The sequence below is a fragment of the Andrographis paniculata genome, unplaced genomic scaffold (genome assembly GCF_009805555.1).
Source record: "Andrographis paniculata isolate CXL003 unplaced genomic scaffold, ASM980555v1 Contig30END, whole genome shotgun sequence".
Taxonomy (NCBI): domain Eukaryota; kingdom Viridiplantae; phylum Streptophyta; class Magnoliopsida; order Lamiales; family Acanthaceae; genus Andrographis; species Andrographis paniculata.
This window is the reverse complement of record NW_026137563.1, coordinates 3,283,610-3,307,601: the sequence shown is the minus strand read 5'-3', so window position 1 is coordinate 3,307,601 and position 23,992 is coordinate 3,283,610. Positions and strand designations below refer to the sequence as shown.

The following is a 23,992-nucleotide window of genomic DNA, read 5'->3' as shown; positions in this document are numbered from 1 at the left end:
TTCATCTTATGAACATGTACTCATCAATTATGACACTTTGACAATTTTATTCATTTTAGCAGACAAAATGACCCGTTTTTAAATACATACACAGATATACACATGCACTAAAGTGAAAGCAGTATTCAATTCATGAACTTTCTTGCATCATATATAATAAATCAAACACAAGAAATAATTTTCAAGAACTCCACAGCCTGCAGGAGTCTAAATTCAATAGCCAACGGCATTGACAAAACCAACAAGGCAATTTTAATTTGTGAGGCAAGAATAAAATCATTGAAATTTGACAGATATACATATATATATATATATAATACCAAATTATTTATTGAATTAATGAAGGCAGGTAGGTATAGGTATGGCCGATCCCAGATGGGGTTAGTCACCAAACACAGTCTATCTTATTGACTTGGATACAATATTTTAATAAATGAGATAATACACATTATATATATATGATCTATCATCATATGTCAAGAAAATCACCTTCCTGAGTTCTTCCCCACCTAAATACCACAAATACAGGTACCCATTAAATCTAGAATCTGACTTTTTTGTGCCTATTTGGAAAATTAATTGAAAAGTAGAGCTGGAGATTCTCACATAATTCAAATTTTAGGGTTAGTTGTAATGTAGCAGTGTTAGCTAGTGTGGTAATAATACCACAGCTTTAATTAAATGTAATTATAGATGGGTTTTTTCCTTCTCTTTTTTTCTTACTTTAGAATGGATTGTTGAGTTGACCAAAGGTACAAAAAGATAAATAAATAATAAAACCTCAATTCAATTCCTTCGTCCATTTTTGTCACCAGACTTTAGTGTCACTGACACCCCCATGTGAATGCACTGTGCTGTACTGTTCTCACCGATTCTCTTTTCACCTAATTTTCTTCGTAGCATGGGCTGAACTGGTTATCTAATCTTGAATGGACCAGTGTTTTGGCCCGATACGTATAATGGGCCCTAAGCCCAATAAAGAATAGTTAATTGACTCAATTGATTGTGTGTGAATTTGTCTGTTTCTTTCTTTTTGGTACGTTGCCTGAGAAATAAGAAAATGAAACAGGGAGAATCACTTGTTGCAACGTCGAGAAGCCATTCTTTTCTCTGTTGGTTTGGCTTTGTTATGCATTCTCTTTATACATATATAATTCTGAAGTTGTAGTCTGTATTTGGACCAAAGTTTCTTCTCTGGCAATCCAGGAATACTAATAGGAAACCCATGTCGTCTGTGGGCCGTCCAGATGAACCATCCGACGGCGCCAGAAGCAGCTTCGATCTCTACTGGTGCTACCAGTGCCATCGGACGGTCAGGATTGCGTCCGATGGGCCAGCCGGGATCGTCTGCCCACGATGCTCCGGCGAGTTCCTCTACCAGATCGATAACACGACAAGGCAGCTCCCCGTCTTCGAGTTCACCGCCTACGATCCATCGCCGGATGCCCGAATTCTAGAAGCTCTGGCCCTCATGCTTGATCCCATGCACAATGCCGCCGGAGCTGACGCGCCGCGGGGACCACATCACCACCGCCCTCTGGAGGAGGAGGAGCAGCGGATTCGGAGATTGTTTCGGCGCAGGAGGAACAGATGGTACAACATCGACGACGATGATTGGGGCCCGGAGCCTGGGATTCTAGCCCGGCCCCGGACATTGATTATCCTCCGGCCATCGGACCCCGATCATGAAGATCAGAATTTGCCGCAGCGGGGGCTGGTCCCGCCGGGCCTGGACCCTCGGAACTACTTCACAGCTCCTGAATTACAAGAGCTGATCGAAGAATTGACCCAGAACGACCGGCCAGGCCCGCCGCCGGTACCGGAATCAGTCATCAACGCAATTCCAACGGTCAGGATCGCGCCGAACCATCTGGAAATGGACTCGGAATGTCCTGTCTGCAAGGAGGAATTCAAACTCGGAATGGAAGCCATGGAGCTTCCCTGCCATCACGTCTACCATTCCGATTGTATAGTTCCATGGCTGAGGCTGCACAATTCGTGCCCCGTCTGCCGGGAGGAACTCGAGATTCCAACTGAAATCGAGGAAATTGATCAGGTAGAGGAGACTCACAGTGATGGCAGCAGAGAGGGGCGGTGCTGGCGGCTGAGACAGCTGGCAAACCGTTGGGTGTTCAGATCAAGATACCGGTCACTGAACTCTGGCGAGATCGGAGCAGCCACTCAGCGCCACCATGGTTAGAACTGAACATAAATACAAAAATGTAGTATTCATAGAAATCTCAGAATATGTGATCTTCTGATTCTAATAATCATTTAATGTAAAAACTGTATTCTTCCTGTTTCAGAAACTGCAACAGCATCGACATCATGGAGGTGTAATGTTCTTTAAACATCCCTCCAATGGCTGCCATAGTAGTCGAAAGAACTTGCAGGGGCATCGGACTTTCATCAAATTGGAGGCTTAATAAACTGAGAAATTCTGAAACTTGTATCGGACTAAACAATGACAATGAATCCAGAGGCATATAACATGTCCAAAATTGAAAGGATGCAATTCAATTCCATTTATAGTTCCTCCACTATTCGATTTCCTCTACATTCTCTTTGGCTGATGGTGAAGGCCAGCCTTGAAGCCTTCTGTGTACGCAGTATTCTTGAATATTATCTGAAAATTTTACAATTCAACGACCATCAGGACACTATATACTTTCACAAGTTTTAAGCATTCAGCTCCTTTGAACATTTCAATTTCATGAGGTGAAGAACTATCAGTACTCACAGCAAGATTCTTCAACTCCAACCCGAGTTGTTTGCTTATGCTCTTTGAAGCCGTCGTAGCAAGCTCTTCTCGATGTTTCTCTATGTTCTCCTCTTTAAACTACATCATAAATTTTTTTTAGTAGCATGTTCCTGAAGGGACCAGTTCCGAATGATATATTTTACCAACCTCTGAAAGGATTACGGCAGCTGTCTTTTCCAAAATCTCCTCAACAAATTTGTCAGGGTCAGCAAAGGAGATCAACACGTTCTCTGCTCCAGGAGATTTCCCTTTTGCAGGAGCACTGGATGATTTTACAGGTTTTGCTGCTGATAAGAGGTCAAGTATGTCAACTACAGCACAGCCCACAATGCTACTAAAATTTAATCCATTCGTGTAATATCCAATGAAGTAAGCAGCAGCAGCAACAATACCTGGAACTACCTTCGGTTGGGTATTTGAGGAGACATGATTCTTCTCAGAGACTTGAGAAGATCCCTGTTGTGTTGGAGGATCAGCCATCGTCGGTGCATCAGACGGAACAAGAGCAGCCAAATCGGGAGGATGATCCTTCCCTACAGGAGGGTTTGCCTGTACAGTTTACTAATGAAGTTCAAATTAAGCTGTAATAATAAGAAACCGTATTTACTTATATTAATCTCCAGATTACCTCGAGATCAACATACGCAGGAAGTTTTCCAATTGAATTTAGAAACTTGTCGAGATCACGGGCATTAAGAGCTGTAGAGCAGCATAACTGTGAGTAACATTTTGACGGCACATTTCACTCTCTTAAAAAAGGTTAAAATCACATACCAATTGTCATGTCATTAGACAATGGATGGAAGAAACAGCTCTCTTTCGTTTTAAACCCTTGGTCTAACAATAACGATACATGCCTACAGGAATGTAAAGCCAACATAGGTTATGAAGAAGAGTTTAGTTATTTTTCTAAAAAAGATGTCAAGGTAAATAACAGCATAAAGGCGTCACAAATTGAGCCCAAATTACTTGAGAACACATACCTTGCTGTCTCATTAACAAGTGCAAAAGGAGTAACACAACCAAGGGGAACCTATAATGAAATTATCCAACAAATTATTTAAATGATGGATGGAATTGGTGGCTGAAATGCAATATCTCAGTGAAGCAGTAGAGTAAAACAGAGCATTATATATGCACTGAGAGACACATACCTGAAGAATTTCTCCAAGTGCTTCTTCCGGGGCCATTCTCAGACCTCCTTTTCCCAGACCAAGCCTCTGAGATAGCACTGCATATCAAAAGCATGGAATTCCAAGGAAGTTATGAGTCCTAACCCTAAATATTTAGCTGAAATAAACAACTAAAGGTAAGTACCTTTCAGATCCACTTTCGTTTCCGCCAAAGCAGAAACAACATAATATCTTTGCTTTTTATCCTATAATAGAACCGATGGTACTTACACTGAAGTTAGATTTTCATGAAAAATGCATAAGAAAAGGAAATAGCCATCCATGCACTATGCAAACCATCTAACCTTCAAGAAAAGATTCTTGCTCAATGCACCTTTCAAGTGACCAACATGCTTTGCCTGGTGCAAAAGAACTGATCTTTACAGTCTTGAAAAATAAGTAACAAGAAGATATTAAACACTTCGTTACCTGGGCTTCAACTGTCAAAACAACTGGATGCTCATATTGCTGAAACTCTATTTTAAGTTCCTGATGATCAATCAATAAATAGATTAGCATAGAACTATAGCAGAAAATAGGATTGTCAAAGTCTATAGGAGCAGGAAACACCAAATACCCTCCAACATTGAATTCACTTGCGAGTAAATTGAAGTATGTTAAATTTGCAATCGAACTAAGAAAATGAAGTAACCAAAAAATAAAGTCGATTTCCAGCACTATATCCCATCTTATCTAGATGAACATAAACTTAATCAAACGCTGCAAGTAAATGAGCTGACGGACCCTAATCTACATATCATGATTCTCAACGCAGAAAGATACAATATATCAGTCTATAAAGTAATCAAATACAGGCCGGATACCGACAATTCACTGCTCTTATGTCCTTTATCAATTATCACAACGATTTCCAAATACAATGTAAAGAAAATAAATCAAACATCAAATCAACTAACCTCTAAACGAGCCAGAAGCTGCTCTTTCATAACACCCATCACGCTGGCAGGAGATCACAAAAATTTTACGCCGGCCAGATTCACAACGCGGCGGTCGTATTGCAGTTGCAGCGGTGTCGCTCCAAAGGAAGAGACTTTGCAAATTGCAGTGATCTGAATTCCGATAATACCCTCACCAACAAACAACATTGCCAAGTCAATCCTTTACATTCTGGCCCAACAGGCCCATTATTCGCTTTAGTCTGTAAATCCAAGTTCAATGGGCCTCAAAACATTCGACAGAGGCCCAACAATGTTTTTTTTTTGGTGCTTTTTCACATTGGGAAGTGACCATTATTTTAATTTTAGTTTTAGGATAAACGATGGTTTGTTTGAACACAGAGCAAGCCTTGTAATTAACTTACAAAATCTGCATAATCTATCAATCTTTACATATATATTTTAAGCAACATAGGATTCCCAAAAAAGACAAAGATTCACAGATAACAAATTATAATTAATCACGAGGGTCGTCTGAGAGGCACAGGACAGGGACACATATTGAAATAGTTGAGAAGAATAGATGCCCTTAAGACCACATGATATGTTGCTAAATTTAAGTTCCAAGTTTGTGTACAGGTGGGCACTGCCCCACGTTTAATTACTGGATGTGACAAAATCTGTTGCAGGTCTTGCTTGCTTGCCCAAACAAACTACAAACAAACTCTACCTACATATTCAATAATAAGTAACTATCCATCCATTCATCCATTTCCATTCAATCCCTTTTTCTCCCATTCATTAATTAATTCAATTCTTGGTCGAAAGTGAACTCCTGCACCAGCAATTAATGGGGAGGGAGAAGATAGAGATGGGTAATAAAAATCCAAGAAACATGACCCACATCATTTGTCTTGAAAAGACCAAGTACAATGTAAGAGGAACAATAAGATATGGAGCCCCTGCACTTTTTATTCTTCAAAATGCCAAGAGAGAAGGACAACTCCATGTGCAGATTTGCTCTGTTCTGCTCTGAAATCAAATTCTAGATTATACTCTTAGATTATATTATATAATTGACATTGGTTTTGCAACACCTTGCTTCAATTCAATGGTCTTGTCCTATTCAAAATGATATATTTATAATATACCTTGATAAGGTCTATATATATATATATATATATATAATGTCCTGTTAGTATTTTTTTAAAGCCAAGTGACAATGAATGTTTTGGAATTGATTGCTTGGGAGAAATTGAATGGGAAATAGCAACATTTCTTTATATAAAGAATACAATTTAATTGAATACATAAGGATGATGATGATGATGATGATAATTACACAGGAATCTTTCACTTGGGAGAGCCCAAAAAACATGTTCCTCTCCTGTGGAAATCCTATAAAATTATTACACTCGAATATAGTAGAAGATAGTTTGATATAATGTCAGTAACGTCTTCAAGAAATAAACTGAAGAACATCCAATGAATAAACAAATAAATAATATATTTATAGATATAAATATATTTGTGTATGTATCGATCAGCAGAAGCTCCATAAGCGGATATCAACATCTTCGTAACAATCCTCCGCCGTCAGATTAGGATCGAAGAACGCCGCGCCGCCGTTCATCATCTCGTAGTACTTTGGGGAATCGAAGTTGTACCATGAGGATAAATTAAGGTCCTCGAATTGCACCATGTAATCGTCGCCGGAAGGCGGCGTCGCCGCCAGGCAAATGCGATCGTCCTCGATGTGGCCGTTGGAGTTCTGAGAGGCCGACGAGAGCGACGGCGACGAATCGTAGTAATTCGTCGACGAAGAAGGGGGAGGAGAAGAAGACGGATCGACCGCCGGCGCCGTCGTATCGGCGATGAAGGACGCATTGGCTGCGGCGGCGGCCGCCACCCGCTGGATGGATTTCGGCGACATAATTAGGTTATCGGGGTTGGGATTGCACTGCAGCGCCGCCGCGTTGGTGACCGGAAAATTGAGATTTGCCGATGAGCCCTTGAGGCACAGCAGCGCGGCGTCGTAAGCTCTGGCGGCGGCTTCCGGCGTGGAGTAGGAGCCGAGCCAAATCCTGGTCTTCTGATTTGGTGCCCTAATTTCAGACACCCATGAGCCCCAGCTCCTCATACGAACACCTTTAAACTTCTTCTTACATTGATCGCCGGATGGACCGTTATTTGTCGCCGCCAACTTGTTTTCCGACAGCTTCACCATTACTGCACCTGAGCTTCTCCGAAGACGACGACGACGAATCGATCAGCTGTTTGGTTAATTTCTTGATGGCTGTTAAGACGATATTTAATGAATGAGTACTGAATCTTCTTCAACTGGAGGTTCGAGTGTAAGAAAAATGCAGTGATGGTTGATGCGATGTGATCTGATGATATTTATAGACAAGAGGCATAAAGTGGGAATACTGAGAAAATCCCTGAAATGGCCGACAGATGTATTCCAGTGTTTTTTAATTATAAAATAATTTTGAAAATCAGATTTATTTTTCTGCTCACTTCACATGACAGTGACTTTTCTAACCCTCCCACACCATACATCGTAATAAATAAATAAGTAAACATATATTTATTTAAATTAATGTTTATTTTGGATGTCGCTCGTAAAAATTTTCAACTGGCCAACAGAATTTTGGTCAGAAAAATATTGGCCAAGACTTTTCTTAAAAGAGCAAGCTGGCGCAGGAAATATAACCTGGTGCAAACTAGTAAGAATCTAATGGAAGTTTAACCATTATCGGACAACATATGTAGTGATTAGGGCACATCACATGGGTTAGGGGTATATTAAATTCAGGTTTAGACATACATATCTTAGACCAAGTATTTCAATAATTAATTCTTTTTTCATATATTGCTGCAGCTTCCAGGATCTTGCAGTTGCAGGGTTAATTATGAGTGTTCTAGCGAGTAGTTAAATTAATTATTATATAAATAATTTAAATTGTTACGTAATCAACCTATATACGCGCAATATAGCTCTGGCAACTCGAAAACATAGTATTGAGACAGCATAGCTAGCAATTTCATAATTGAAGAATTCATTAACAATCATTTCGTCCCAGTTATAAATATGATTATACGGTATTAATAAAATTGTAATTTCTTACAAACTAAAAAGATATATATATATATATATATAAAGGTGTCAATAAAAAATATATATTCTATATATTATCATATATTGCACTGAGTTTTATTCAAATAACAAACATTAAAGTTAAGTGCTATACATAAATGGCACTAATACATTATCAATGCAAATTGAATCTAAATGTTAACAACACATTAGTAAAGTCCCTAGATAAGGGGTGAGACATCTTTTATTGGGATAAGGTCTTAAATTCTTTTTTAACATGTACACGCATGTTAAATATATAAATGTTTGTATTAGAGTAAAATATTTTATATTTTCGAGGCTTTCCCACTGTATCAATATATTTATATATATAAAAAGGACAAGTAAACAAACCCTAATGCTGTAGTTTTACATAAACTCGTGATTTTACGGTCATAAATTCACCTTTAGCATCACAAAACCTTATCTTATGGGATTTGTATATTTCTCCTAAAGTTTGCAAACCACTTGTAACATCTTGAACATTAGTCCAAAATGTTATATTTCTACTTCCAAATATAGGGTATACCATAATAATAAATAAAATGAAATGAAAATCACTTATAACATTTTGAATTCTTTTTGTCAAATGTGTCATATTTCTACTTCAACTAGAGATATCATGAATAAAAATAATTAATATAAATAAAAAGAAGAGGAAGATAGAGACCAAATAAACAAAATTTAAAATAGATGTGATTTTATTTTTATTTTTTTTCTACTTCAATCATCATTGTTATTTGGTTTTTTTTTTTTTTTCTCTAACTAAAGTAACACGAGTTATTATTCTTCTTATTATTATTATTATCATTATTATTATTATTATTATTTGTGTATATAATAAAAACAGCTGGTGCTTTTCTGTCATGCATGAAACTCCTGAAAACGCGTTTTGAGGGTTCTTATCGCTATATCTCTTCGCTCCATCTCCATCTCCTTCTGTGTCGTCTGTCTCTCTCAAGGATCAAGGCATGGACCAAATTTTAAATTCTATATATATATATCATGTACGACTGTGCATGAAATGGCTGCTTCATTGACATTTGATTTGACTCTTTCAAATTATTTTCAGGAATTCATTCCAACAATATAATATACTACAGTATAACCCAATACTAAATACTCTACTACTAATATTAGTAATTCTTTTGTGCTACAATTAATACAACAGTACAACTACGAAATTAATAATACTCACGTTTTGCTCTCTGGGAAATTTTGAAGCTAACTCACACCCATGTAAGAAAAATAATTTTGTTTTGCAATATATATGTAGCTCATAAACTCGACCACTCAGGCTTGCTAGCTAGCTAGCTACTTAATTGTCTTTCAGACCATCATCATCATTTTAACTTTTTTTATTTGACATATTTAGTGACCACTAAGTTTAGTGAACTAACTGACGTACAAGTACTCACAAAACGCGTTTTTTGGATAATAAAAGATTGAAACGTGCACATGAAAGGAACAACGATATTACGTTTTTTTTTTTTTTTTTCTTTTTCTTATTATTAATATTATTTTTAAGTTTGATGATAAATTAGGATTGCAGATTTCCAATCAAATTACTGGACCTTGAATTTTAATATTACTGTGCGTGTGTAGAATATTCAGTAATTTTGTTATTTAATATTGAAAAAATAAAATATGCATATAAAACAAAAATAAATAAATAAATAATAAGGTAAGATTTGGTGAATTTAATATAGATAATGTAGTGAAGTGGGGTTGTGCAGTGATGTGATGAAGCCGCGTTAACATAATTACAAGAAGTCAGACAAACTCCCCGAAATGCCTCGTCTACTATATATATATATATGACTGAATCCGACTTAATATTTACATCATCTTAATATTATTATTATTATTATTATTATTCATACAAATGCTAATTTGAGAGCTGAATATTTGTGTTGTACTAATAAAAGTTTCATATTTTTCCTATTTGAGTTTGGATTAAGAAGGTTTGATTTGAATTCTATATTTAAATACTGTTTGATTTAATATTATATGAAAAAAAAAAATAAAGTAAAAATAGATAAACTTTAAGAAACATACATTATACTGTACATACTACCTGAAAATGATCTCTTACATACTGAAGAAATCCGTTTCAATGATTGTAGAATATCATTCTATCAAATGAAGAATTATAGCCCACACCAACACCAAAAAAATATTTGTTAACATAAAAGCATTTAAATTTCTACATTTCAACGAGAATGATTCATAACCTTTTCCCCCACAACAACAACAACAACAACAACAACAATAACAACAATACTAGATAAATAAATAAATAAATAATTGTTTTATTTATAGATACTTTTAACAATGGTACTTTTTGTCTATTGTATCACCATTGTGTATGAATAATGAAAATGGTGTTTTGGTGGACGTGGACATATAGTAAGTTTAACACACATTAAAAAAAATAAAAAAAAGAACTGACAAATATTATAACAACTTACACAATATATAATGTAATTATTCAAACTATGTACAACTAAGCGATACTTCAAGTGCTAAACATCTTTAACCGTCCCCTCGATTTTAATTGTCTCCAATATTTCTAATATAATAATTGCTATGAGCAAACTATGTTTTCTCCTCAATTTATATTAGTATTTATTTATTTATTTATGATTGTTATTAAAGTATTATATTAAATATTTATATATATATATATAAACAATTCTCATTCAACAATTATTTTCCATTCCCCTTTTCAGATTAATTTCTTCAAATGTAACACATTAGAGTCTTTTAGATTTTAGGTTAAAATAATTGCTAAATATTAGTTTAAGACTCCATTTGCATACAAAATTTTGATATTTATCAACAATAACTTTTTTAACAAAGAAAAAAATATATGATATAAAATATATTTTTATTTAAAATTTTATCTTCTATTAAAAAAATTATAAATATTTATTTATATCATATCAACTATTATATTTTTTATTATTTATTAAAACTCTTCAAATTTTCTTAAATTTGTTTTCTAAATCGGTGCCCAATTATATATATGTTTTTGAAAGAAAAAAAATCTTAAATAATAAAAACTCTATTAGAATACATCGAATTGTGCGTAGCTTTCTCATTTTGAATGAATGGAATAATAATAATATATATATGTATATGTTTATATGTAACAATAAATTAACCCTTGAATTTCAACATCTTTTTCCATCTAGTATTTAAAATTTCGTCAGAGTCCACATCGTTCATATCATACTCTTTCATATATTTAATATAATATATATATGTATATATATAGAGAGAGAGATAAGTTTTGCATTGTACTATGTAGTAAGCTTAAGTAGGTGTCGTGTCGGTCCCTACAACTCTCCATCCTCGTAGCTTCCTTTGGGAACGCAAGCTATATATGCTTCCATCGATTTAAATTTATTCATGTCAAATACTTATTAATTTCTAATTAATTAAATTCATTTCTTGAAACAATTGGGTGGCGCCCGCGTGGCATCATATATTTTCTTGGAATTTCTAACATCACATGTCATTACATTTTTATTCCAGTTTAAATTAATTAGTCAGTCAGCATATGCACATATATACATACGTTCGTACGTGTGAAACCCCATCGCGGAAGCAGTCACAGATGGTGCTTCACAGCCAGGCACATAATCCACCTAGTGGATGTGTGTGTGTGTCTACATATGTTTTACTCCAATGCTATTAAATGTACCACGTTTTTTTTGTTAATAACTAAAAATAATGTCTTCAAATAAATGCTTCAAATTTAAAAAATAAAAAAAAGAGTCAAACCCAATTTAATTAATCAGACTTGTTAAAAAACGACACAGCTGCTGTACGTACACTATCATAAAACTAGTGGTAATTAAACTCAAACGAAAAATATACCTTTCCACGTACCCATATCTTAAAATTACACACGTATAATAATGCTATAAAATTTATACTATAAATATAAATACATATTATCTATCCTCTGTATGTAAGACTGATCATCTCAACAAACACACACACATATGCGTATATAAGTATTTTCCTTAGCTGTCACAAGCAGAGTCAAAAGAAAGTGCTCAGAAATGACCATAAATAAATTTTGGAATAATAATAATAAAGATATGCATGATGGTAGCACGTACAGTGTGTATGAAATCGAAAAGGACATTCCGTACGTACGTTACGTATATGTATGAAAGGACATCCTAACAATAATGCAATAATATTACTGCATTTATTGATGGGAGCTTCGCCAGCTATGTATGTCGTCTTAATAGTAACAAGTACTGAAGCAAGCCCCTTCAAATTTTATTTTATTTGATTTTTCTCAACTAGCAGCTGTAAGCTGGCTAGTCCTATTTTTCTTTGTAAAAAAAAAAAAAGAAAAGAAAAGGTGGAGCATTGAATCTTGGACTATGAACAGGCAATGTAAGGGAATGGGAATATATATGATATCCGTACAGTATCCACCCAGGATCTATTATATCCATGGGAATGTGGCCACGAAACACCCCAGAACCTTCCCGCTTAATTAATTAAATCCTCTGTCTAGCTACTTATAAGTCTTCGATTGATTAATTATATACTTCATAGAAATATTTACTGATAATGTAATAATTAATGATAATCTTGTTGGGGAACTTTTGGTTAATTAATTAATTGGGTTAAGGGCAGGTGCCGGCGTTGTCTTGTTTCACCACACGACTTTAAAGTTTTAATAGACACTTTTGAGTTTTGAACCTTATAAATAGACGATGTAGAATTCGTGTTCATACTCGACTAGTTTCATAAATGTAATTGAGCTTATAATCTTTTTACCTGATAATTAAAATTATTTTTAACTTTCGGACAAATAAGGCCCAACAGGGTGAAGTTTTGATAAATCTTTGCTATGTCTTTTGGGCTACTTTTTTAGCCCAAATTACCTGCAGCCCAAATCAGTAAGCCACAGAAATTATAATCTTCCGTACTTCAGTTGACGTCAACGCTCGTGACATCGGCACGTGACAAAATCCATGTCCTAGGTGGACTCCCGGGTCTACAAAACGACGAAATCTTATTGGTTCACAGAACCCGAGACTGCGTGGCGCCGACCTAATTCTTTTTAGTATAAGTTGCCATCGCACACACTCCGCCCCTCCGCTATATCTACGATCTCCTGTCCGGCGCTACTCCAAAATCCAAATATCCGAAACTTTTCCGGCGGCGGTCGATTTTCGGCATGGCGATGATTGCACGGCGGTTTTGTCCGGCGTTGTTGATATTGGTTGCGACGGCGGCGGCGTGGTTTCCGGCGGCCCGTGGGGTGTGGTTCGACATGCCGAAGTCGGGGTGGAAGTGCGTGTCGGAAGAGTTGCAGTCCAACGTTGTCGTTATCGGCGAGTACTACGGCTTCTTCGGCAATTATTACGACGAGAACAGTACCGCCGTTCCATCTCTATCCGTTAAGGTTAATTGTTTCGGTTCCTTAAATTTCGTGCGTAGAATGTTGTTTCGTGTTTCGTTGATTTCGTAATTGTTTAATTTTTATTTTTTTTTTTTAAAAAAAGGAAAATTAAGTCCTAATTAGATGCTTGATCAACGTGTTGAGACTTGAGAAGGATTACACTGCAGAAATTTGGTGTTTTTTTCGATTCTGTGAGATGAATTACGGTAATTAGGGTTTTCTGTTAAAATCCGAATTCTAATTTTGATTTGATAAAAATAAGAAGAAGTATTCTGGTGCAATCGGACAGGGCAGTGTTTGTTCGAATAAGCTGACCCCATTTGTATTGTCCTTTTTAAGGTATCATCGCCATTTGGGAACACATTACACCAGCAACATAAAGTCTACCATGGTCAATTCTCATTCACCACATCAGAGTATGGTGTATACATGGCATGCTTCACCATAGACAGCGACACCGGAGGCAGAACAACAACCGTTGGCGTCGACTGGAAAACTGGAATTGCTACAAAAGATTGGGATTCCATTGCAAAGAAGGAAAAAATTCAGGTAACTGAAAGATCGACTCTGACTCTTTTTTGTTCGACAATGACATATTGATGTGTATATCTATCCAATCTCCTATCTTTATAGGGGCTCGACCTCGAGTTGAAGAAGCTAGAAGCTTCCGTGGAAGCGATCCATAACAATCTATTCCGTCTGATTGAAAAGTAAGCTTGAATTAAGTTTCATCCCCTTGGGCTAATTAAGGTTGGATGCATGTAATGAATTATATTGTTGTATGTAATGTGTTGGTTTGGTTTCTTGCAGGGAGTGGAAGTTGAGAGATATGAGTGATAAAACCAATGTTAGAGTGGCTCGGTATAGCCAAATGTCTCTCTCCCTTTGCATCGTGGTGTCGATAGTTCAAGTGTTGTATTTAAGGCGATACTTTAGGATGAAGAAGCTCATCTAATAAAAGGTTGTCTGTAATATCTGTTGTTTTCGCTGCATCTCATATTTTGGAACACTATTTTTTTTTGGATATGAAACTGGATGGGATCATATATCTTAATTTTCTTGCAGACATTAGTTAGGCAGTGAGATTGGATTTTGTGGGGGGAAATGTATAAATAATAATGCACAAGGAACAATCATTTGAAGCGGAGGGAGCCATTTTGTTCAGGGATTGATTTCTTTAGAATGCTCCAAGTGCTAAACTGGACGAGACAATGTAATGAGCTAAACCCGTTTTAATTGGGCTCTAAGGTTCAACTGAAAGGCCCAAATTCAATTTTACTGTGCCACTAAAAGTTTCTATATTGTTTATTTTTATTGTATATCTTTTATGTAGTACATAGTAAGGTTTGTTTGCATAGAGTTCTTCACCATCATCTTCTTCTTTAATAATAAAAGCATAAATTTGGGGCATGGAATAGAATGGAATGATTCGTGCCATGGGTGGTGAATCTATTCTGATTCAGTGGCCGAGGAAGAGAGAGGAATCTCCCTCGAGAACACACAAATATGAACATGGCAGACGTGGCTGCCACTGGTCAGCGGTCACATACACATAGGCAGTGGACAGCTCATCAGCGACTTCAGTTCTTTCGATCCATTTTACGTTTTTAATTTTAGTAAAAATGAAAAACCATGGAAATAACAAAAATCGGAAAATTGAAATACAAAAAGGCTCATCCACAAAACCCAGAAGAGACGAAGAGGGTTCAATCAACAGAATCCACCCCGCGAGAGAGAGAGAGAGAGAGAAAGAGAGAACAAATAACTAATTTTCTCTCAGCAGTGTGTGGCGTAGACAGCGGCACCGCCTGCCAAACCCAGAACCTCTGCGAAAATTCCGTTCGGGAATAAGACAAGAATCCATTAGAGTCGAAGAGCTATTTGTTACATACATGCAATCAATCACAGCTATATATTTAAATCCTCTACAGTCTTCACCTCCGAACTACCCCTCATTGTTCTCTCCGCCCAACATAAAGACCCAGCGACGTCTCTCAAGAGATTTCTCGCCCTGTTTTTTAACTCATCTGTCTCCCAATTAATGATAATCACACCTACCTGGGTAGCTTGCCACATTTCTTTCTCTTGATCTGGGCAATCTCAATCATTCACTCTGCACCTCACGCGGAGTTCAGTTCTTCTTAACTATTCAAGTATGGGTTTTTTTTTTTTTTTTTTGCCTTATGTTTTGCGTATTCCTACGGTGTGTTAGCAGTTTTTTAAGTTTGCAGATTTCTTGATGCTTATAGAATCTGCAGATATGCTTGTTCAGAGTTTGTGAAGTGAAGAATGTCGATTACTATATCCTGAGAAAGTTATTGTGCAGTTTAGTCATGGGATCATTGTTTCTTGCATACTTAATTTATTGCTTTTGGCGTCCAAGAATGCTTACCCCGTTTGACCTATTCGTGTAGTTGAATTTCTTGATGCTTAGTCTTTGATGGTTTCCCATTGTTATCCTGAAAAAATTACAGGGCAGTTTAGTCTTGAGAATAATTTACTTCTTCAATCCTTGGAAGAATTGCATATTGTTTGGCATACAAAGATGCATGTTTTCGGTACTTCCACTTGGATATGCATATTGTTTGCTCACTTGACCTTTAATTTGCATTTGGTCTTTCATCTAGGTATTCAAGTAATCATATAATTGCAGCAAGGTGAATCATTCTAACTTAAAATGCAGAAATATTCTAGTTATAATTTATAAGATTTAGATAAATTACTGAGTACAACCTTCTAATAAGGGTCAGATTGATTTCCCTCTCTTAATGTTTGTTCTTTCAACATTTCTATCCTGATTCTAATACATTTGGATTTTTCATTGAGATAAGTTTGTAGTTGGCAGTGCGTAACAAGCTCGAATCTTTTTTCCCAGGACTCAGTTATTTAATCAATCTTGCTCTCATTTGTGTTTCTTTATCATAATAATGATTGTTTTCCATCACACGCATTTTATGCTTATGGCAGATTTCTTCTGGGCAGCCTTTTTAGGATATGGGTCCTTATTATGTCGGTCTGATCGTGCCACTAGTGTTAACACTTCTGATTCGTAACACCAAGAAAGAGAAGAAAAGAGGGTTGCCAGTGGATGTTGGTGGAGAGCCTGGTTATGCTATCCGAAACCACCGGTTTACCAAACCTGTGGAATCTGCTTGGGAAGGAGTCACAACTCTTGCTGAGCTTTTTGAGCAGGCCTGCCGGAAGTATTCTGACCTGAAATTATTGGGGACTCGGAAGGTGGTTTCTAAAGAAGTGGAGATATCTGGTGGAAAGTCTTTTGAGAAGCTACATTTGGGTGATTACGAGTGGTTGAGTTATGGACAGGCGTTTGAATCAGTATGCAACTTTTCTTCTGGTATTATGCAACTCGGACATCAAAAGGGAGAACGTGCTGCAATCTTTGCTGATACATGTGAAGAATGGTTCATTGCTTTACAGGTATATCATCTGATCCTATGTTCAAAGTGCCTTTCATTTTTCGAAAGGACTTAGTTATTGATGGTAACTTATAAGAAGTGGTATTGTTCTGTGATTAGTGTAACTTCCTAGTGAGATAAGTCTCTGATTTATTAACTTCAAGTTTCTTTTTTCAGGCTTGTTTCCGGCGCAATGTGACTGTTGTGACCATTTATGCCTCTCTTGGTGAAGAAGCTCTGTGCCATTCGTTCAATGAGGTTTCTCTCTCTCTCTCTCTCTCTTATGTGTGATGCACACGCACACTACACACACACCAGGCAGAAAGGCTCAAACTTCGTGTAAATATTCAGTATGCCGCTGCTACAACTGCGGTTAAAATTTAATCTGTAACATTGAGAGACTGTAACTATTTTTCCCATAAAATATGCATATATGAACTTGAAATGGGATATTTAATTATGTTATTAAAGTTCAATAGCTTAAAACCCCGAATGGATTCTAAGTTATGAATTGGCAACATTAATCTGTGTTATGCTTTTGTGCGTTGTTGGCTCTTTTATGATATTACTCTGCATCCAAAAAATGATTACCTCATTATTTGGGATGATATGTTCTCAGAAATTTCTGTTCTGTTCTTCAGACAGAAGTTACAACAGTAATTTGCGGATACAAGGAACTCAAGAAAATAGTGAATATAAGTGGGCAGCTCGATACCGTCAAGAATGTAATATGCATGGACAATGAATTTCAGACAGATTTTTCATTGGTTTCTGGAAACACTAGCTGGACCATCACATCCTTCTCAGAGGTGATAAAGATGGGCGGAGAAAATCCAGTTGAACCAGACCTACCTGTTTCAGCTGATATTGCTGTAATAATGTACACAAGCGGTAGCACTGGCATGCCTAAGGTCCGTATGTACATAACAGTTCGGTCCACATTTTTAACACTAGATCTGCCTCGTTCGACTTTGGTACTAATTGATTCGCGTATTTTCTTGTTGCAGGGTGTCATGATGACGCATGGCAATGTCTTGGCTACGCTGTCTGCTGTGATGACAATTGTTCCAGGGCTTGGAGTTGGAACCGAGGATGTTTATCTAGCATACTTGCCGTTAGCCCACATTCTTGAACTTGCAGCCGAGGTATGAAATATGCTGGACTATTGAAATTAGTAACTAGTTCTTGGGTTTTGTAAATTGCATATTATGTTTAGGAAAGGGATTTGATTCTTGTCATAAAAACTTTGAAAGAAATCTCTTTTAATGCAGAATCTTATGGCTGGTATCGGAAGCTGTATTGGGTATGGATCTCCTTTAACTCTCACTGACACTTCGAATAAGATCAAGAAGGGAACCAAAGGGGATGCTACAGTATTGATGCCGACACTGATGGCAGCTGTGCCAGCTATTCTTGATCGTGTTCGTGATGGTGTGAGGAAAAAGGTTTGAAGGGTTTCCCTGCCGTCAACCATAATTAATTCTTTATGTTTTTTGGATGAGCTTCTGAATTCCAGTAAAATTCAGGTGGATACTAAGGGAGGACTCTCAAAGACACTATTTGATTTGGCATATGGCCGTCGATTATCTGCTGTAAATGGTAGCTGGTTTGGGGCATGGGGCTTGGAAAGGCTTCTATGGGATCTTTTGGTGTTTAAAAAGGTCCAAGCAGTTTTGGGTGGTCGTATACGGTTCATACTCTCTGGGGGCGCCCCTCTTTCCGGGGATACTCAAAGATTTATCAATATATGTCTCGGGTAAGTATTATACTAACTCAGTTGGGCCATTAGGAATTTGATATTCGTATGTTTGGGTATGAATCTAATTATGAACTGCGATGGTTGCTTAATGCAGTGCTCCGATTGGTCAGGGTTATGGTCTGACCGAGACATGCGCTGGTGGGACATTTAGTGAGTATGATGATACATCTGTTGGCCGTGTGGGTCCTCCGCTACCTTGCTCAGTTGTGAAGGTAAATGAATTCCATTTTAGACTTTTAATTCACTTCTTCCTTTGTTTCCTTATTATTCTTTATTGTTTTCTCGATGATTAAAATCTGTTTGGTACGACCAGTTGGTTGATTGGCCGGAGGGCGGGTACTTAGTTAGTGATTCGCCAAAGCCACGTGGAGAAATTGTTATCGGCGGGCCAAATGTTACTCTCGGATACTTCAAAAATGATGAGAAAACGAAGGAAGTTTACAAGGTATTGATATTTAAGTCATAACCTTGCATTTTTATCGATTGTTGTATTATGGTGAAGCTTATGTGCATTTATTCATTTAATGCTCTAAGGATGATGAGAGGGGAATGAGGTGGTTCTACACAGGCGACATAGGACAGTTCCACGCTGATGGTTGCCTTGAGATTATTGATCGGAAAAAGGACATTGTGAAACTTCAACATGGAGAATATGTCTCCCTTGGAAAGGTACTCATCTAGAATATTTGAAAATGATTCGATCCGAGCTTTTGTATACTTCTCCCAGCTCAAATGATGGTTTTCTGTTCAGGTAGAGTCAGCGCTCATTGTGAGCCACTATGTCGACAATATCATGGTGCACGCTGATTCTTTCCATGGCTACTGCATAGCCTTGGTAGTGGCTTCGCAGCCGGCTTTAGAAGTCTGGGCCGCAAAGCAAGGAATCGAGTACTCAGATTTCGCGGACTTGTGTAATAAAGAAGACAGTCTTAAGGAAGTCATGAGTTCATTACTCAAGGTAAAAGTATCATCCTCGCGCATATGCTTCAAATTCTTTGAAGATGCATTTACTAACTGTTTTTTTTTTTTTTTTTGTCTCCATGGATCGAGCAGGCGGCGAAGGATTCGAAGCTGGAGAAGTTTGAGATTCCAGGGAAAATCAAGCTGCTCCCGGAACCTTGGACGCCGGAATCCGGGCTCGTAACAGCAGCCCTCAAACTCAAGAGAGAGGTCATAAGGAAGACATTTTCTGAGGATCTTGCCAAGCTATACTCATCATCATAATTGATGACGTCAGAACATACATCCCTGTGTTCTTTTTTGCCAGAGATCTTGACTCAATTTCTGTTCTGTTCATCCAACATCATGAATCTAACTTTGATGTACTTCCAAGAAAATTTGAATTGAATCTTGAAGTGATATTTCAATATAGTTAATGTCATGTGCTTTTGGTCAAAGACAGAGATTGGTTTGGCAATTAAAACCCAAACCTAAATAGTATAGATGAAATGAAATGGTAGGGCCAGTGATTTCCAACCAATTGCTCCTCTTTGAAGCAAGGTGGGATGCACACACAGAGTTGGGAACACTATATATACACCAAGTAGTAAGTATGTATTGTCTTGTTCTCATATATAAATTTCCTCTTTAAACTTAGAGAGAGAGAGAGAGAAAGTGTTCCAGACACCCCCTGACAAAAACACCCCTGTCAAATCCTTCAATTCCATGACCAAAATTTTTGCCATGTATACATACATGAAGCACCAGACACACACTACACAACACTGTATATAACCCACTTCCGGGTGTCCTTTCCAGTGCAGTTTCTTGAAAGCTAAAAGCCTCCTTTTTTTTCCATTTCCATCATCCAAACACAGAATTTAGAGGTCTAGAGATTGAAGAAGCAGTTCTGAGAGAGAAGCAAAAATAAAAATAAAAAATTAAGGTGGATATGAATAATTGTTATTATGAATGCAGAGATGACAGGAAAGGGTGCCATTTTCATCCGAGAGAAGTGGTGGTGGGAGTATGTGCTCTGTGCTTGAATGAAAGGCTCCTAGTTTTGGCTTCGAAACAAGACCAACTCCATACAACCAACACCAACTACAGTGTGCCACCAAAAAGGGTCCTACGGAAGATTTTTGCTCTCACAAGTTTGCTCATCAAACAGCAGAAATCTGAGGTCTATCACAGTGGATCAACCAGTCAAGAAGGTTAGATTATTTATTTATTTATTTTTTGGCTTCCTTTTTCATCGTCTTTCTTTCTGTTTGCTTCTTTTTGAAGAGAAGAAAGGGGGTTTGTTTGGTGAAACAGTGATCTTCCCACTCATACTAGCTTTTGACTTAAGAGTGTTCCTTTTATTTTTTTGCATCAGCACATAGTAATAACTATAAGCACATTGTTTTTAGTGAAGATTTTTGGATTAAGAGCTGTTTGATCTCATCAAATCACATCTCTTTCACTGTAATCTGCACCCAATATTGCCATGATCCACTAATGAAATCTACTGTGCTGTTAAACAGCAATCAGGACTGTGTTTTCAATTAAAAAAATAAAAATCTTCTATCTATGTGGTTATGGTTTTCTCCTAGACATGTATAATAAATTTAAGAATTTCTTAGTCAATAGTATACACAGCATACAAAATGTACCAAACAAGTTTCCATAATTACTAATGAATATGAATGATCATTAGTTGATACCTATACATCAATCACATGGCTTACAAATTAAGGCATATTATATGTATATATGAAATGGTAGCTCTAATCAATTACTGTTGGTCACTGCAGATTCCTTTATATCAATTAAGTTTGAGGACAATGGTGCTGCCTCATGGGACAAAGGGAAGATCAACAAAATGCTAGATGAGAATCAGAAGATGCCGGCGGTGGGGAAGAAGATCAAATGCGTCGTAGAGCACATGAAACCGTGCACTGCGCAGAGGTGGCGAAGGCGGATCGGACACCTCTTGCAGCTGATGAGATGGAACAACAAGTCCTCCAGCAGCAAGTGCCAGATGGGCACAAAGCTTGAAGGAGGTAAGGTTAAAAAGTATGGATGGATGAGGACCCTCACAAGGAAGAAGAGGGCCAAAGCATAAAGGGGCTTACAATGTGTACAATATAATAGAAATATCCGATAACACACCATATGGCATAGTTAGAAACTTTTTCGATCATCTTTATCATCACCATCATCATCAACAACTCCATCAAGATTATATATAGATGCAAGAAAGGATAGCTATATTTTATAAGAACATGTTCTAGCCTCTTACAAATAAAATCATGGGTGTTTTATTTTTATTTTTTTTCTTTTCTTTTGTGTCAAAAGAAAATTGCCCATATCCCCATCTTCTACTACTGCTACTACTACCACATGTGCAAAAATGGGATGCATGTGCAAAGAACTAATAGTTGCCTTTGTGTAGTTAAATCTGTCAATAGAAAACAAAAGTGTTTTTGTTTGGCTATCTGCCCCTTCCATTGGCTTTAGCTACATGGGACAATCTCTACAGGACCACCTAGCTTCTTTTGGGATTTAATTTAAAGGCCCTTTATTTTTCTTTCTTTTTCTTTCCATGTGACATAATTTTAGCTTCAAACAGCTCTGTCTTCTTGTGCATATCTACAACTGTTTTATAGTCAAAAAAATTGCCCAACTTGAACCAACAATGGTAACTTCATCAGATATGCTCTGCTAATTATTGTACATTTTTCTTCTTATTGTTGAACAAAGAGGACAGGTGTGCAATTAATATACACTGAATATGACAGCAGTTGAACAAATAAAAAGTAAAGGGTCAAATCAAACCATGTGGACAATCAAAACCAAACCATTGTAATGGATTTTCAGTATGATCCATCCTCCACAAATCTGTCTAGGTTTTCATGGATTTGGATTGAAGGCTGAAGCCCCCCTTTAATGCAATTGGGGTTTATCTTTTTCAAATTCAAAAGCCACAAAAAGATGTGTAAAAAGTAAGCCTCAACCTCTTTTCCCTACAATGGGTTAATGAGAGTGTACTTTCATGTTTCTTTAGAAGAATATGAAGTGTGTAGTAACTAACACTTGCAAAAAAATGAAAAAAAGAAAGGATGAAGAGGAAAAGCAAAGCATTGTACAGTGAAGAGGGACCCTTTTTTTCTTTCTCCTCTTCTCTTCTCTTCTCTTCTCATCTCATCAATCAAAGAATCTTGAAAACGTGGCCAGCAAATAAATTTAAATAAAGAGCAGCAACTTTGTTTGTTTGGCTTTCAATTAATCTTATGAAGAGACCCTTTATGCAAATCTAAGTCAAAATAACTTTAATAAGTCATATTGATTAGTCACTGTAATGGCTATCATCCAAAAGCCAATAGAAAAGTTATTTCCCTCTCAACAAGATTAGGGTTTATCATTTTCCTCTTTCACTTATTTAAACAGAGCACATGCTTTTATAATAGTTTATTTATTTGATTTATTTATCTTTCTTCCCATTCATCTCTATCTTTGGGTGTCTGTGGTGTGGTGGGCTAAGCTAAATTCAAGAAGACAATCATTCCCATTTTATTACAAGAAGATTTTCAAAAGTGGAGTAAACTGTAAGCAATCATCACATTTGGAGTTTCTGAATGAGATTTCAGTCTTGTGGTGGCATAATTAGGTGTGGGCATTCCACGGTCGGTCTCAATAAATCGGGACAATTTCTATATCGGATAATAAATTCGATAATTTTAAAAATTACAACAATATTTCACGTTCTAGCTAAAATTTGTAGGATTGGGACATCGCCGGATGTCGGGTTCTCATTTATTTTCAAAAAGTATTTAATATAATTATTATATATGTATCTAAGCATATTCCATCTTTTTATGATTCTAATGAGTAATGAAAGCCAATATTCTTCTTTCAAGTATATTTAGCATAATTAAATTACAAATTTCTTTCATATCTATTGATCTATAAAAATTTTATTTAGTAATTTATAGTATTTAATTTGAATAAAAGTTTTATATTTTGTCAATCTGTGTAATTTAATTGAGTTAATACTTTAAATATTGTGAATATATATTTTTCTTTTAAAAAATAAAAATGTATTGGTAGTCTAAGACTACATTTGGAAAGTAATTTCTAGAAAAAAGGAAAATAAATAATTTAAGATATATTTTATCTCGATTTATTTTTCAATTTAATCTCATGTAGCCTCACCAACTAATTAACACAATGTAGGTATGGTTGAAAAAAATGATGGAAACTTGGACTACTTTTTGAAGTTTGCACCCAAATAAGTTAAAAGAGGAATATACATATATATATATATATATAATTTTATTCTTGACCAGTGTAAAATGCTTCATTCAATTATTCAGAGTCAGCAAAAATGAGGCCCCCCATTTTTTAAGAATTCTTAATCGAAGCCTAAATAAGGGTCTTTTTTTTTTTTTAACAAAAAAAAAAAAGGGAAAAAAGAATATGAACACTCAC

General features: G+C 36.4%; 6 protein-coding genes across 10 annotated transcripts; 4 read left to right on the top strand and 2 right to left on the bottom strand.

Annotated features, from left to right (window-relative positions):
• Positions 1 to 1,201: 1,201 nt before the first annotated feature.
• LOC127246812 (probable E3 ubiquitin-protein ligase RHC1A) lies at positions 1,202 to 2,444 on the top strand. The gene is made up of 2 exons (XM_051268394.1): positions 1,202 to 2,195; positions 2,307 to 2,444. The coding sequence occupies exons 1-2, from the start codon at positions 1,226 to 1,228 to the stop codon at positions 2,348 to 2,350; spliced, it is 1,014 nt and encodes a 337-aa protein (XP_051124351.1). The 5' UTR covers positions 1,202 to 1,225; the 3' UTR covers positions 2,351 to 2,444.
• Positions 2,427 to 5,018, bottom strand: LOC127246813 (uncharacterized). 2 transcript variants are annotated; one of them, XM_051268395.1, is made up of 12 exons: positions 4,851 to 5,018; positions 4,363 to 4,422; positions 4,239 to 4,292; positions 4,079 to 4,139; positions 3,916 to 3,992; positions 3,745 to 3,794; positions 3,536 to 3,618; positions 3,390 to 3,460; positions 3,154 to 3,310; positions 2,909 to 3,048; positions 2,741 to 2,839; positions 2,427 to 2,626 (listed from the first exon to the last, which is right to left on the bottom strand). In XM_051268395.1, the coding sequence occupies exons 1-12, from the start codon at positions 4,887 to 4,889 to the stop codon at positions 2,555 to 2,557; spliced, it is 963 nt and encodes a 320-aa protein (XP_051124352.1). In that variant the 5' UTR covers positions 4,890 to 5,018; the 3' UTR covers positions 2,427 to 2,554. The 2 variants fall into 2 exon arrangements, with proteins under 2 accessions (XP_051124352.1, XP_051124353.1); XM_051268396.1 differs by having other exon boundaries at positions 2,909 to 3,045.
• Positions 5,019 to 6,074: 1,056 nt separating this feature from the next.
• On the bottom strand, positions 6,075 to 7,218 carry LOC127246711 (ethylene-responsive transcription factor ERF014-like). Its single transcript, XM_051268234.1, has one exon. The coding sequence runs from the start codon at positions 7,054 to 7,056 to the stop codon at positions 6,373 to 6,375; it is 684 nt and encodes a 227-aa protein (XP_051124191.1). The 5' UTR covers positions 7,057 to 7,218; the 3' UTR covers positions 6,075 to 6,372.
• Positions 7,219 to 13,106: 5,888 nt separating this feature from the next.
• Positions 13,107 to 14,736, top strand: LOC127246821 (transmembrane emp24 domain-containing protein p24delta4-like). Of its 2 annotated transcripts, XM_051268408.1 has the most exons (5): positions 13,107 to 13,408; positions 13,745 to 13,954; positions 14,039 to 14,115; positions 14,216 to 14,366; positions 14,471 to 14,736. In XM_051268408.1, the coding sequence occupies exons 1-4, from the start codon at positions 13,181 to 13,183 to the stop codon at positions 14,358 to 14,360; spliced, it is 660 nt and encodes a 219-aa protein (XP_051124365.1). In that variant the 5' UTR covers positions 13,107 to 13,180; the 3' UTR covers positions 14,361 to 14,366; positions 14,471 to 14,736. The 2 variants fall into 2 exon arrangements, with proteins under 2 accessions (XP_051124365.1, XP_051124364.1); XM_051268407.1 differs by lacking the exon at positions 14,471 to 14,736 and having other exon boundaries at positions 14,216 to 14,456.
• A 367-nt stretch (positions 14,737 to 15,103) lies between these two features.
• On the top strand, positions 15,104 to 19,947 carry LOC127246607 (long chain acyl-CoA synthetase 9, chloroplastic). Of its 3 annotated transcripts, none has more exons than XM_051268069.1 (12): positions 15,104 to 15,558; positions 16,388 to 16,843; positions 16,999 to 17,079; positions 17,463 to 17,732; positions 17,829 to 17,966; positions 18,093 to 18,266; positions 18,348 to 18,577; positions 18,675 to 18,792; positions 18,894 to 19,025; positions 19,115 to 19,249; positions 19,332 to 19,538; positions 19,634 to 19,947. In XM_051268069.1, exons 2-12 carry the CDS (start codon positions 16,400 to 16,402, stop codon positions 19,802 to 19,804), a joined length of 2,100 nt encoding a protein of 699 aa, XP_051124026.1. In that variant the 5' UTR covers positions 15,104 to 15,558; positions 16,388 to 16,399; the 3' UTR covers positions 19,805 to 19,947. The 3 variants fall into 3 exon arrangements, with proteins under 3 accessions (XP_051124026.1, XP_051124025.1, XP_051124027.1); XM_051268068.1 differs by having other exon boundaries at positions 15,105 to 15,558; positions 16,373 to 16,843; XM_051268070.1 differs by lacking the exon at positions 15,104 to 15,558 and adding an exon at positions 15,713 to 15,730 and having other exon boundaries at positions 16,373 to 16,843.
• A 235-nt stretch (positions 19,948 to 20,182) lies between these two features.
• Positions 20,183 to 22,230, top strand: LOC127246608 (uncharacterized). The gene is made up of 2 exons (XM_051268071.1): positions 20,183 to 20,733; positions 21,316 to 22,230. Exons 1-2 carry the CDS (start codon positions 20,472 to 20,474, stop codon positions 21,624 to 21,626), a joined length of 573 nt encoding a protein of 190 aa, XP_051124028.1. The 5' UTR covers positions 20,183 to 20,471; the 3' UTR covers positions 21,627 to 22,230.
• The last annotated feature ends 1,762 nt before the right edge of the window (positions 22,231 to 23,992 follow it).

Excerpts from the sequence above, each read along its gene's own strand:
- LOC127246812 (XM_051268394.1), top strand. The coding sequence starts at position 1,226 with ATGTCGTCTGTGGGCCGTCCAGATGAACCATCCGACGGCGCCAGAAGC. Across the intron at positions 2,196-2,306 it reads AGCCACTCAGCGCCACCATG|AAACTGCAACAGCATCGACA; the intron begins GTTAGAACTGAA and ends TTCCTGTTTCAG.
- LOC127246813 (XM_051268395.1), bottom strand. The coding sequence starts at position 4,889 with ATGGGTGTTATGAAAGAGCAGCTTCTGGCTCGTTTAGAG. Across the intron at positions 4,293-4,362 it reads TTTTGACAGTTGAAGCCCAG|GCAAAGCATGTTGGTCACTT; the intron begins GTAACGAAGTGT and ends CTTTTGCACCAG. Across the intron at positions 3,619-3,744 it reads CTTGTTAATGAGACAGCAAG|GCATGTATCGTTATTGTTAG; the intron begins GTATGTGTTCTC and ends ACATTCCTGTAG.
- LOC127246711 (XM_051268234.1), bottom strand. The coding sequence starts at position 7,056 with ATGGTGAAGCTGTCGGAAAACAAGTTGGCGGCGACAAATAACGGTCCA.
- LOC127246821 (XM_051268408.1), top strand. The coding sequence starts at position 13,181 with ATGGCGATGATTGCACGGCGGTTTTGTCCGGCGTTGTTGATATTGGTT. Across the intron at positions 13,955-14,038 it reads CAAAGAAGGAAAAAATTCAG|GGGCTCGACCTCGAGTTGAA; the intron begins GTAACTGAAAGA and ends CTATCTTTATAG. Across the intron at positions 14,116-14,215 it reads CTATTCCGTCTGATTGAAAA|GGAGTGGAAGTTGAGAGATA; the intron begins GTAAGCTTGAAT and ends GGTTTCTTGCAG.
- LOC127246607 (XM_051268069.1), top strand. The coding sequence starts at position 16,400 with ATGGGTCCTTATTATGTCGGTCTGATCGTGCCACTAGTGTTAACACTT. Across the intron at positions 17,967-18,092 it reads TTCTTGAACTTGCAGCCGAG|AATCTTATGGCTGGTATCGG; the intron begins GTATGAAATATG and ends CTTTTAATGCAG. Across the intron at positions 18,267-18,347 it reads GTGATGGTGTGAGGAAAAAG|GTGGATACTAAGGGAGGACT; the intron begins GTTTGAAGGGTT and ends AGTAAAATTCAG.
- LOC127246608 (XM_051268071.1), top strand. The coding sequence starts at position 20,472 with ATGAATAATTGTTATTATGAATGCAGAGATGACAGGAAAGGGTGCCAT. Across the intron at positions 20,734-21,315 it reads TGGATCAACCAGTCAAGAAG|ATTCCTTTATATCAATTAAG; the intron begins GTTAGATTATTT and ends TGGTCACTGCAG.